Raw genomic sequence first — 13,021 nt, forward strand, 5'->3', positions numbered from 1 at the left:
TCTTTAAGTCTTAAAAGAAACTTAAGTTTTAGAGTTTGTTGTTTTTTTTTTTTTTTTTTTGTACGTAGAATGAAGAGATGTTTGTTGTTTTGATACTTGTTTATGTTTGTGTGTTGATTTTTTTGTTTTTGGAGTTAGGATTTGGGTTTTGTTGAATTTGAGAAGATTTTATGTATTTTGTTGATATTTATTTTTAATTTTTGTGAAAATTTAAATACAATTTTTGTTTAAAGTTACTAATTTGAAAGTGTTTGGTGTTTTTTTTTTAATTTGATTTGTTTAGTGTTTGGGACTTTGTGTTTTACTTAATGATTAGTGAAGTGGGTTTTAAAAAATAATTTTTTTAAAAGATTAAAATACACAAAATTTTTAGCTTTATTTTAGTTTTATTTTAGGTAATTTACCTTTTTTTTTTTTTTGACATAGGAAAGTTGAAAAATATAAAACATAATATAAAACAAGATAAAAGATTTTAATGATATACTTGTGCCTCATCTTCTCATGTTTTTTTTTTTTTTTTTTCCATAGAAAAACCAAATATGAAACAGGAAAATAAATAAAAGACCTTTTCCAATGGACAAATGTTCATTGTTCAAATGTTTCCAAAGGACAAATGTTTAAACTGAACAATTAGAGACTGAATACGCAAGTTAATTGACATACTTTTAATACACTATTATTGACATATTTTTAATGTGCTGTTTGCCATGGCAAATTAGTCATTTTAACAGTTCCTGGCCCCAGCAGGGGAAGGCCAGCAGTGTCCTGTAGCTCTGTTCCATCTCCATGTGGCTTTTGGGTCCCAAAGCTGTCACATTCATCTTCTGCATTTATCTTTTTGCAGTCCCTGAGGTGACCCCAGCTAATGTCAGTGGAGGTGGAGGCAGCAAGTCTGAGCTGGTCATTACCTGGGAGGTGAGTCTCACTCCAGCCCCCAGTGAGCTTTCTGTGGGTTTCAAAGGGTTTGGCAGTAACAAAGCCCAGACTGTGTGCTAAAAACAGCCCAGCTGGTCAGATGGAGCTAAAAGATGGGCCCACCCCAGCCCCAGGGAAGTGGGGAGCAGGGACCATGGGGAGCAGGATTTGCCATCAGCTCAGCTCCCCCTGACTCCCAGCACATCCACATGGCAAAATGTGGATGGCCAGGAGCCACCGAGGGATAAAACAGGCTTGCAACATCCTGACCTGGTGGGGAATTGCTGTGCTGGCTCCCAGCTTCCTCCCTCCTCCTGTCTGGGATACAAGGCAGCAAACAGCTCAGAGCCAGCACAAGGCATGCTGGCTTTCATTGCTGCTGATGGCAGCCAGCGAGAGGAGATGCAGGGATGAGAAATGTTTAATATTCCTTAAGGCAGACGGGGTTAGAACTTTAGTCATTTGTCTGCTCATATTTTCGTGTTGTGATGCGATGCAGCTGGCATAATTCTCCTAATAATGAACTCCACTAGACATGCTAACGCTTCCATTTAGCACTATTTCTGACCAAGCTGGCAGAATGAATCGCCAGAGATATTTTTGAGGTTATTAAAAACCTATAAATGGGTTTTTGTCCTCACCACACAGCTCAATGTGCTAAATTTCCTCCTCTGTTGGACTAATTAGTTACGCCATGTCTCCTAAAGATACTGCAATATGTTTCAAAAACACACATGGCCAGAACATCAGCCATTGGTTCGAGATGTAATTTGCACAAAAATATCATTTGTGTTTTGATAGAAGAGTGGTTTTACTCTTTTAAATGTCCAGAGGCCTTTTCTTTATGTGATCCTTCCAATACAGAGTGGGAAGCAGCAGTAACCCGTGCTGAAGCTCCATGGACATCTCAGGGAGGGTGCCCCATAATCATGGATTATTTTAATAGTGGAACCTTTGGGTTTAGTGCAGCTTTTTAGGGGGCTGCAAGCCTCAGAGAAGGAAGTGTCAGTGTGTCCAAGGTGTGTTCTTTGGGGTTTCACATGTGATCCCAAAGGCATGAGAGCAGCTGACGTGTGCTGGGAAAGCAGGAACTGTGTCCTTGCTTCACCCTGGCAAACCTCAGGCTCTTCACAAGCCTAAAGTTACATCAGCAATGGAGGCCCCATCTAGGCAGGAAGGGAAGGGAAATAAACTTTAGGAGAAGTGTCTTCTGGAGGTGCTGCTTCCTGTTCATGGAGCAGAAAGGCTCTGGTGCAGGCAGGATGGGATGAATTCAGGTTGGATGTGAGGTAGGACCTCCTGCACCTCCATCTCCAGTGCTGTGCACAGAATCCCAGAGTCACACAATCCCAGAATCACACAATCATTGCAATTCCAGAATCCCAGAATTACACAATCATATAATCCCAGAATCACAGAATCATACAATCCCACAATCCCAGAATCCCACAATCCCACAATCCCAGAATCACACAATCCCACAATCCCACAATCCCAGAGTCCCAGAATCCCAGAATCACAGAATCCCAGAATCACACAATCCCAGAATTACACAATCACACAATCACAGAATCCCAGAGTCACACAATCCCAGAATCCCAGAATTAACTAGTTTGGAAAACATCTCTGAGATCACCAAGTCCAACCGAAGAGCGATGAGGACCAAGGGGAACCCAAGAGGGGTGCAGCCGGGGAGGTCAGTGTGTGCTGAAGGCGCCGTTTGTCCCTGCCCACAGACGGTGCCCGAGGAGCTGCAGAACGGGGGTGGCTTTGGCTACGTGGTGGCCTTCCGGCCCCTGGGCACGGTCAGCTGGATGCAGACGGTGGTGGCCTCGCCGGACGCCGCCCGCTACGTGTTCCGCAACGAGAGCCTGCCGCCCTTCTCGCCCTACGAGGTCAAAGTGGGTGTCTACAACAACAAGGGGGAAGGCTCCTTCAGCCCCGTCACCGTCGTCTACTCGGCAGAGGAAGGTAGAGATGAGCCCTGCCCACCTCCTCTCCCTCCCCCCATGTGTTGGTTTTCTTAGTTTTTACAGAGATGGGGAATTGAGAGGTGTTTTCAAAGAGTTTATTTTATTATCAGTCTTGATGAAGGGTGAGACATAAGAGATGTAAAACTTAACGCTATTCTATTAGAAGCTAACCTGCTTCTTGGTTACAATACTTTATAAATGCTCTTCAGCCTATTGGCTTTTGCCACACAATGCTGCTATTTCTTCTAATACTTATCACCTATATTTTTACTCTACATGGTCTTGCTATAATGCATCTTTCACAGTTCTAATTCTCTAAAACATGTGGTCTTTTTGCAAGGCCATATTTTCAAACTTGTTGAAACTTGTTTTTAGTTTAATCTCTCTCCCAGCAATGTTATCTCTATTCTATGGTCTTCCTAAATCAGCACACCTTATCTCAGTGTTTGCATACGGATGTACAAGACTGTGTAAACTTTCTATCAAGTTTTAAAAATTCTTTACAAATCCATATCTCCCTCCCATGCTGCAGGGTCTTGTTTTAGTAAAGCACACAGGACTCAGCTTCTTCACGCAGGAAAGCCAAATCTTTACTGCACAGTTCATATTTTTATGGGATTGTCAGAAGGAACCGTGTTAGACCTAACAATTGGCTGACAATACGTTGACACTCAGGTCATTGGTCGGTAAATGGTATTTTGCGTATCTATCAAACTTCTTTATTTTTGGTTAGTTTACATATTTTTTTCCACTGATTCTCACGGGACAGGTTTCTTGTTTATGCAGGTGAAAACAGTTCTCTTACTAAAATAGGTTCTGTTAACTGCTTCGCATTCCTTTAATTCTTTTTATGGGAACTAGCAGGGTAACTGCACCTAGCTGACGTAAGAGACCAAAACCACAATTTTATAAGGCCTTTCTTTAATAATATCTTTGCTTGTATGTAAAAGGGTCTGAAAGGGTTTGGTTTCCACCTTGACACATCCTTTGATACCCTCAGCCTTGCTCTGATTTATAATAAATGGCGAACCGTGATTAATTCTTTTCAATAGTCATTAAAATAACATTAATCATAATGAAATCTTTTTATATTAATGGAAAAGTAATATGTAATCTGGGAAGAATTCTGTGGAGATTTAGTATGAATTAATGTCCACTGATTAGAAAATGTTCCCACTTGTCCTAATTACAGTACATGGTATCCTGGGTTGAGTTTAGTAATGACATCTTATTATTTCTGAGGGAGAGGCCCAGCACAGCCTGACAGGCCATCAGTTTGAAACGTGGACATTTGTTTGCTTCCTTCCCTGTGCAATGATGAAAATAAATCCCCTGACGTTTGGGACTAATTGAACATAGAATTGAAAAGTTTTACGTCTATTTCTAACTGCTCAGAGCCAACGAGAGCCCCAACCACTGTTTTGGCCAGAAGCATTTCTGCCTCAGACGTCGAAGTTTCCTGGGCTCCCCCGTGGGAGAACCAGCACAAAGGAAGAATACAGGGATACGAGGTATGGGAAACAATGCAGGATCCTTTCAGCAGCCAGCCTTAAGGGGACACAGCGATGTCCTCGTGCTGGTCCTCCCACTATGGGTGCGTTCCTGAAGTGCATTTGCTTCTCTTTGCCTCTTTAGTGCACAGGGATTTCTCTCACATGGTTAAAAACTCCATCGTTCTCTTACATGGTTAAAAATTCCACTATTCTCTCACATGGTTAAAATTTCCACCGTTCTCTCACATGGTTTAAAACTCCACTGTTCTCTCCCAAGGTTAAAAACTCCACCGTTCTCTCCCAAGGTTAAAAATTCCACCTTTCTGGCTGGAAATGCAGCCCTCCCTGAAGGTGCTGCCATGGCCAGGCTTGGGGAGGGAGTGCTGCTGCTGGGCTGGTCCCCAGCAGGGCCAGGGATCGTGGCAGGGAGCAGGAGCTGTCCCTGGGAGCAGATCTGGGGTGGTGACAGGAACAAGGGGGTGCTGCCCTCCCCTTTGGGGCCGGGCACTGCCACAGCCCTGCTCTGCCTCCCAGGTGCGCTGCTGGCGGCACGATGAGAAGGAGGAGAACGCCAAAAGGATCCGGACGGTCGGGAACCAAACATCCACAAAAGTCAGCAACCTGAGGGGCAATGCCCTCTACCACCTGGCAGTCAGGGCCTACAACACGGCTGGCACCGGCCCCTCCAGCGCTGCTGTCAACGTCACCACCAAAAAGCCACGTGAGTGTTGGCAGGGATGCCCTGGCGGGCGCCAGCCACTGCTCCCCTGTCTCATTTCCCAGCTCTCTTGAGTCTCGAGGAGCTGTCAGACTTCTCCTTGCCAGGTTTCTGTGCAGATTTACCAGGCTCAGCCTTTTTATTTCATTTTTTTTGTGAGGTTCTTCCCGGTGTTAAGTAAGCAGAGCATGCAAAACTGAAATCACAGCTGTGCAGGCAAATTAAATATTTATCTCAGTGTTCAAGAGGGCTTTTTTCCTCTGGTCTCAGGCATGTTGAGCAACTGACGGAATCCCTTTTCCATTTAAAGCCCCGTGTCGTGTCACACCTCCCATGACCTTGAGGACACAGATCAGTGGAGCAGCTCGTTAGCTTTCCAGAGGGACAGGGCTCTGGGCAGGCTCAGCTGTGCTGCTGGAAGCCCCAGTGGCACTGGAAGGGATCCAGCTGGGAATTGATTCTCCTCAGTAACATGCTGCTGTCTATTCTTTGGTGTAGCACCGAGTCAGCCCCCCGGGAACATCGTGTGGAATTCATCCGACTCCAAGATCATCCTGAACTGGGACCAGGTGAAAGCCTTGGACAATGAGTCAGAAGTGAGAGGCTACAAAGTGAGTATTTCCATTCATGATTTCCCAGGTCAGATCTGGGGAATTCCTCCAAAACCAGAGCCAGGCCAGTGTATGTGAGCACATTTTTCTGCAGCTCCCACCTGCAGAACTTCACTCCTGCCTTCTGTGGAAACTTCCCAAAGGCTGCAGTTGGCTCCTTAATTGCAGATAAATAAAATGCTTTTTTAATAGCTCCCATTTCCTTCAGAAAGCCAAGCCAAGAGGAGAAGAAAGAGAATCCTCATTAGAAGCAGTTTTAATAGAACATAATTTAACTAGAGAGAAACCCTGGGAAGAATTCAGCTCCACCACCTTCCACAACGGTTTCATTTAGCCCAAAAAGATGTTGCCCTGGGCTTGGAGTTGTGCAAACATTTCCCACCAGAGCCTGAGCCAGTGAAGGACCTGGCCATGCTCCATGTTTTATTCCCAGTCTGGAATGCCAGCAGCTTGGCGAGTCTGTGCCAGCTCCCCTCAATTCCTGCACCGACTTTTAAGTGTCTTTGGTGCCCTGAATGGGCTCATCAAAAATAAGTAATTCCTCGGGGTTTTTAGTCCAAACCTCAGATGAGCCTCAGCAATGTGGACCAGCTTTTCACTACATATTTTAGATTTGAAATGCAAATTAAGGAGTCGGTTGAAAGAGGGAGAGAAAGACTCATCACCCTGGAAAAGCATCTAGAGGGTTTCTAAAACATTCTCTTTTAACTTACTGTAAGGATAGCCCAACCACATGGATTTATTTCCTGAATCACAGCAAACCATTGCCTATTTTTCTTTGTGGTTAGAAATCTTGTATTTTATGTCAAAATTTATAATATAAATTAGTACAGCTCCCACAGCTCAGAAGGTCATTTACAAAAGTCATTTATTCTGGGAAACCATTGGTGGCACTGTATCAAATATCCCAACTCAGTTTCCAGAAGAAGAATAATAAGGAGTTTCTGACCTCTATCAAGAAGTTTTTACTTCTATAGGGGATTATTTTAGCTTGACCAAGGCAAGGGTTTCTCTGAGGGGCCCCACTAGTTACCGGTGCTGTGCTGAGTGCTGCTGACCAGCATCATCCTCCTGCCAGTGCCACCCCCTGCCCAGGCACTGCCACCTCTCTGCTGGTGTCCCCAGCAAATCCCACATGTTCCCTGTGTCACCAGACCACGCCCGAGCATCAGGGGCAGGAAAAGAGCAGCAGCACCTCTGGACACCCTGAGGTGGATGGCTCTGAGCACAACGGGCAGCTCTGCCCTTTCTGCCTCCTGTTCTCTCTCCCTTGGCCACAGGTTTTGTACAGGTGGAACAGGGAGAGCAGCACGTCTGTCATAGAAACAAACAAAACCTCAGTGGAGCTGTCCCTGCCCTTTGATGAGGATTACATCATCGAGATCAAACCCTTCAGCGACGGCGGCGACGGCAGCAGCAGCGAGCAAATCCGAATCCCAAAGATATCCAGTAAGGATGGGAGGGACTGGGATCTGTGCCACAGGGTCCCACCAGCAGATAGTCCAGTCCCTAATTCTGATTTCATCCAAAAATCAAGATCCAGCCATAAGAAACACCATCCTAAGTACTTCTATTTGTATTTAAGGTTTCCAGATGCTTTCCCATGCATTAAATGTATTGTTTCACTGCAATTCACTATAGCCAAATATAGGATGCAGAGGCTTCTAAATCTATAAGGCTACTGTACAGCCATATCCTATTGTGTGCTGGATGCATAAATATTTATTTAGGGAAATGAGGTGGTGTAGAAAAACAAACACAAAGAGTATTTTATTACACAACATGGCTTTTGCAAAATCTCCATGTCCCATCTTCCATTAATAATGTCCCGGTTTATAAGCTGCATTAAATCAGGAGCCTCTGCAATGCAGGAATATGGCATTAAAATCACAGCGACGTAAAAAACCCTGGATGAGAGCAGAGCTCTCCCCAGCGTGGCTGTGTAAACCATGCAGAGGAATTTCATCAGCAGCACAGGAGAGGGAAGGGGAACTGGAACATGCCAGCTCCCATTTGGCTCCAGGCCAGAGGTCACGGAGCAGGTACGTGGCTCCTGCAGGATGGGAGGCACAAGGAACAGCTGGAATATGGTGCAATTGTGAAAAAATACCAAATAATGATAAGCAGGCAGCGTGACAAATAATAGAACTGTGAGAGGAGCCTCAACACGACGGGGGCAGGAATTGAAATGAAATAAAAATTGAGTTGGAGAGGTGACCATGAAGAGGAGGAGAGGGCTGCACTTTATCTCAGGAAAGGGAATGTAAACCTTGGGGGAGGTGGGTTAAGGGAGAGTTCAGGGATTGTTCTCTGCTCACCTCTGGCTCCTTTTTGCCTTCTCCCCTCTCAGATGCCTACGCCAGAGGCTCAGGCTCGTCGACCTCCAGCGCCTGCACCCTGTCAGCCCTCAGCACAATCATGATCTCCCTCACAGCCCGCTCCAGTTTATGACAACAATGACATCAAGGACTTCTTCTTTATAATATAAGCAACATTTAGCTAGTTGTTTTGGAGACACCCAGTACTAAGTAATATTGTGGTTTGAGTACATCTTACTACTGGAAAAAAAAATGTTTATGCTTCTTTAGGAATGGCATTATACAGTACTTCCTCAAAGCAAATATAGCTTTGTCTGAAGTTTCCTTGGAAACTCTGCAATGCACTGAAAACATCTGTAATATGATGTTACCAAAGCAGTTTACATATGTCCTTATATGCATATTTTTTATTATATATTTAGTGTTTTATAGAATTTTTTAAAGTTAACATATGATGTAGATATTAATTTTTTTCCTCTGCTACAAAATGCTACGGACGACATTATCACGAAAATATTGTTTGGGATTTTTTCCTTTACGACGGAGAGTTCCAGGTTGTTCTTGGCAAATTGGCTGGAGCTGACTGTGCAGTTCTACAGGGCAGAACTGATCCAGACCCGGATTGTAACAGGCTGAGTTCCACTGGCAGTTCCAGCAACTCCTGTGTTGAACCCAGTGCTTCTAACACACGTTTCATCCAGAGCTCCGAGCAGGACAAACTCGAAACACTCAGAAGAGCAGAATTTTGGAAAACCACGTGGTTTTTGGTTGGTTGTGGACTACAGGACACGTAGCCAATATTCCGGCATCGTGCAGCGAGGAGGGGCTGTGAAATTGCTTTGCCTTGATCATAATTAGCATCAAATTGGGTGGGGAAATGAAGATCCTGCAGATCCTCTGCCTGCGGTGACACAGCGGGACAGCCACCGGTCCTGCGTTGGGTGCACGCCCAGCTCAACCCTTTGGAGATCTAATTCCAAGGAAATTCCTCATGTTTGGGGATTAACTCCAAGGAAATCAGAACACGGCCACTCTGAGACAGAAATCTGCTCTGGGCTCGTTCTTTGGGACACAACTGCTCATCCTTGGTAACTCCACTCTCCAGACAACGCTTGGGAATCCGGCCCGGAGTGGGAGCGGTGCTGCCCCGGCTCCAGGTTATCCGTGGAAAAGTGGGAATCTCCCGGAGATCCCCGCTGGAAGTTTGCCTTTCCTTAGAAACGCTTCCCAGATGCCTGGAGGCAGAACAGAATCACACCAGAAAGCGACAATATCCACACTGGAATAATTCTTCTCAAGAGAAGGACTGTTTGTTACTACGGGGAATTTTGTAAGTTCAGACGGGATAACGCTGGAAAAGGCAATGGAATTTTCTATACAATTTTCAACTTTCAATGCGCTGCAGTGGTATTTTTTTTCCTCCTGATAGCTTGAATTTGCCTGTAACTTGTCTCTTTTGCTTACAAAATAATACAGTTAACTTTTAGACCTTCTAAATATATTTATTCAGTAACTCATAATCAGGATTCCACTTGTGTAAAAGTCAGGTTGTTGACCAGAGAAATATTGTCAGTATTTCAAGCTGTGTTCCTTTCTTAGTTTGATATGGTTACTTCTATGTATAAAAAAATAAAATAAGAAAAACCTTAATAAAAAAAAATCCACAAAACTAAGAAAAATGACATAAAAAAAAAGCTTCTGTAGTTTTCTCCCCGGTGTAAATGATATTTATCAGTGATCTAGCAGATGTAATCTTTTTTTAAAGGTATTGGTAATAAATATTCTGTCATTTGTAAAGATACCTGTCTTCCACGAGCCTTTTTCCTCCACTTTTTGTTCTGCCCACTGAGAAATTCCCCCTCAGAGCCTACTGAGACTGTCACCGATGTGAAGACACAAGAGATGGTTTAAAACAAAACTTTGTGAAGGCAGAAAAAATAAAAATTATTTATACACCTCTGGTTTAATTCTGCTCTCAAAACTGACCAAAACCCATGAGCAGGTGAATTTGGGGTTTGTTTTGTAGAGCTGTGAGCTGTCCAAGCTCATGGGGATGGTGCTGTTGGAGCATCTCTGACCCTGTGGCTGGAGCAAAGCCCTTCCAGGCACTGCCTCTGCTTATCCTGGGGACTCCTGAGGATTTTGGGAGCACGGCTTGAAACCACGAAAGCCACACCAGTCCTTTCAGGGGCAGGAGTGGGGTGGTGCTCTCTGCATTCCAAAGGAGCGATGCTGCCCTTCTGTGGAGGCCTGTGGGCCTGCCAGGGGACTGTAACCGCTCCCATGGACCCCTGGGACAGGCTGTCAGTCAACCCCGCAGCCACACCCCCTGTCGGCCCATTGGCTGTCCAACCACCTGTTAACCATAGATGGTCACGGTTCTAGCAGTTTCTTTGTACCCTCATTGGTCCATACCCCTGTCTGTTTACCCTTCTGTTTCCCTATTGGTCACGTTAATCCTTTCCCCACCCACACCTCCAGGTGATTGGTTGTTGCTTTTAGCTCCGCCCCTTTGTACCACTATATAATCCTGGCCCCTCCACCTCTCCCTGTCTTTGGCCGTGGGCCCCTGCAGTGTGTAGGTGACATGAACTACCCTGGAAATGCGTTCAGAAATAGATTTAAGTAACCAGCTGGCTCGGAGAACAGCTGCTGCTGACTGTGGGCGTTGCTGTGTGCTTGGTGGGGCTCTCTCCTCGTGGGGACACTTCAGGAAGGCTGCAGCTCCGACCACCGACCCACGCTGCAACGCACCTCACAATGAAGCACAAAAATCAACGGGCCCTGTAGCACAATTCTGTTTCTAAAAAGAAAAGTAAAATTGCCATTTCCAGAGGAAGGCGAGGAGCAGCTCCTGGGGCTGCTGTCCTGGAGGCAGCAGGGCAGGAGCAATGAGGGGCTTGGGAGCTGGGTTTGAAGGGAAGAAAATGAGGATTGAATAATTCAGTGCTGTGGGGGTTAGGGGCTGGAGATCTGCCGTGGTGGTGCCAAAACCTGGCACTGCCCTGGGTGTGGCCTGGGATCCTGGACAAATTCCTTTCTCCCTCCTACTGCCTAAAATGAAGATTTTCCTCCAGGGATCATGACCGTGAGGAGGAGCTCGGCCAGGAATTATCCTCATCCTGCAGCCTTGGTTCTCCAGGATGTGAGATCACTAAAGGTGAGCTGGCTGCACCTGCAGCCAGGCTGGGGAAATGCAGCTGCTCCTGCTTTACACCAGGTTGGATTTATTTACCAGCGTGAGTAGAAGTGTGGCTGCTGGCTCTCCAAGCCATCCAGACATGCCCGTCCCAAAGAGGACTCACCCTGGAAATACCAAGAACCTGACATGCAAAATATATTTAAATATATTGCATTCATCTCTGCAATAGCTTGCCATTAATGGGAATGGAATTATATGCAGAAACCTTATTTATTAGGCTACTTGAAGGCATGATAAACAATACATTCCAATAAGTGAATTATCTTTAGTCTCATTTTTAGGATTTTACTAATGAATTTCTGATTTTAGAGTGTTAAAGTTGGGCCCCTCAAATCCATTAAAAGCACATGCAGGAGAGACATTTGAGGCACCAACGTTATATTAATGAGCTATATTAATCTTGATGGAGAAATACTACTTCACCCAGATGAGAACTGGCTCATTTATTATAATTATTTTTAGTCTGTAGTACCTGGGAACTCCATTTCTTTAGGCACCTTCCAAAGAACTTGCTGGCTGGATCAAATCTTTATTCTTATTCTTTGTTAACATGTCTAACCCAGCTCCATGGACAGAAAGCTTCTTGGAGTTAGAAGGAATTCTGCAAGACCAGGAGAACTTCATGGGCCACAGCCACGGAGGTCAAAGCCTAAGGTCTGGGCAGGAGGTTGATTTGGGAGCTCCCACAGAACACAGAGAAATAAATCAGAAACTGAGGCTGTCTCAAACCCAGGTCATCTAAGATGGAACAACAAAGAGCAAAGAAAACCAGGCTGCAATACTGGGCTTGGATTTTCAGAATTACTGGAGTTGCACACCCAGGAGGTGCCCAGCTCATGGCAGATCAGACTCTTATGAGCACCAGGCAGTCCTTGGCACATTTCTTTAATGACTTCACGTTGCAAACTCTGTTCCCAGAGTTTGTTTTGTCGGTGCAGTTGAGGAAGTTTATCTGTTGATGCCGTTTTTCTCTTTTTTTTCTTTCTTCCCCCCCTTAAGCTTTAATCTCTCGTGGCAGGAAGCACAAACAATCCCTTGCTGTCCTCCTGCAGATGCTGCCAGCCGATGTCAGAGCCTGACAAAGAGCCTTGGCTGGGAAAGGAGCCACCCGTGAGTGTCCCGTGCCTGCCCAGTGCTGAGGTCCTGGGGAGCAGCCAGCTGGGCAGGGGATCCCACCCATCCCATCCCAGCAGGATTCCCTCACTCAGGAGTGTAAGAATCACAGGTGAAGCTGTGGTTTATACTGAAATGTGGTACCTGAGTGTACAGAAGGAGCAGGCACAGTGTAGCTTTGCTCACAGGAGTGGTCAGGCTCTAACTGTACATCAGGTGCACAAGAAAATGAGCTTTTGTCTTAAATTATCTAAAAATCCCAGAAGTTTTTGGTGTTTTATAAAGTCCTGAGACAGATCAGAGAATCACAGAATATTCTGAGTTGGACAGATCCCACAAGGATTGAGTGCAGTGGTCCCTACAGGGATCAAACCACAACCTTGGTGTGATCAGCACCCTGCTCTGGGCAGCTGAGCTGATCCCAGGTGTTCCCCTCCATCCCAACGTGGTGCTGTGTCACCTGCAGAGCAAGGTTAGGTGCCTTTGAGCAGTGCAGAGGACACTGGCCATGCACTGTCCCCACACAGGGTGGTCTGGCTGCACAGTCACACCTGCCCTAACCCAGGAATTGCATTTCCATGGATGTTTTGCAGGTGGAAATTCACAGTTTCATTACAAAGTGCAGCAGCAAAGGCCGGGTGAGTGTCCCTGCTCTCACGGTGGCCTTGCTGTGCAGCA

At 45.5% G+C, this 13,021-nt stretch overlaps 1 protein-coding gene across 4 annotated transcripts in view; it reads left to right on the forward strand.

The window, feature by feature from the left end:
• LOC137480881 (contactin-4) overlaps nt 1-9,827 on the forward strand; it is a 281,234-nt gene extending 271,407 nt beyond the window's left edge. For all 4 annotated transcript variants that reach the window (XM_068202332.1, XM_068202331.1, XM_068202333.1 and 1 more), the window contains 7 exons: nt 845-915; nt 2,652-2,886; nt 4,284-4,399; nt 4,916-5,102; nt 5,598-5,710; nt 6,991-7,159; nt 8,061-9,827. In XM_068202332.1, the coding sequence (XP_068058433.1) occupies nt 845-915; nt 2,652-2,886; nt 4,284-4,399; nt 4,916-5,102; nt 5,598-5,710; nt 6,991-7,159; nt 8,061-8,161 (992 nt within the window). In that variant the 3' untranslated portion in view covers nt 8,162-9,827. The remainder of the gene's footprint in view (nt 1-844; nt 916-2,651; nt 2,887-4,283; nt 4,400-4,915; nt 5,103-5,597; nt 5,711-6,990; nt 7,160-8,060) is intronic.
• The last annotated feature ends 3,194 nt before the right edge of the window (nt 9,828-13,021 follow it).

The sequence above is a fragment of the Anomalospiza imberbis genome, chromosome 11 (genome assembly GCF_031753505.1).
Source record: "Anomalospiza imberbis isolate Cuckoo-Finch-1a 21T00152 chromosome 11, ASM3175350v1, whole genome shotgun sequence".
In the NCBI taxonomy this organism is placed as follows: domain Eukaryota; kingdom Metazoa; phylum Chordata; class Aves; order Passeriformes; family Viduidae; genus Anomalospiza; species Anomalospiza imberbis.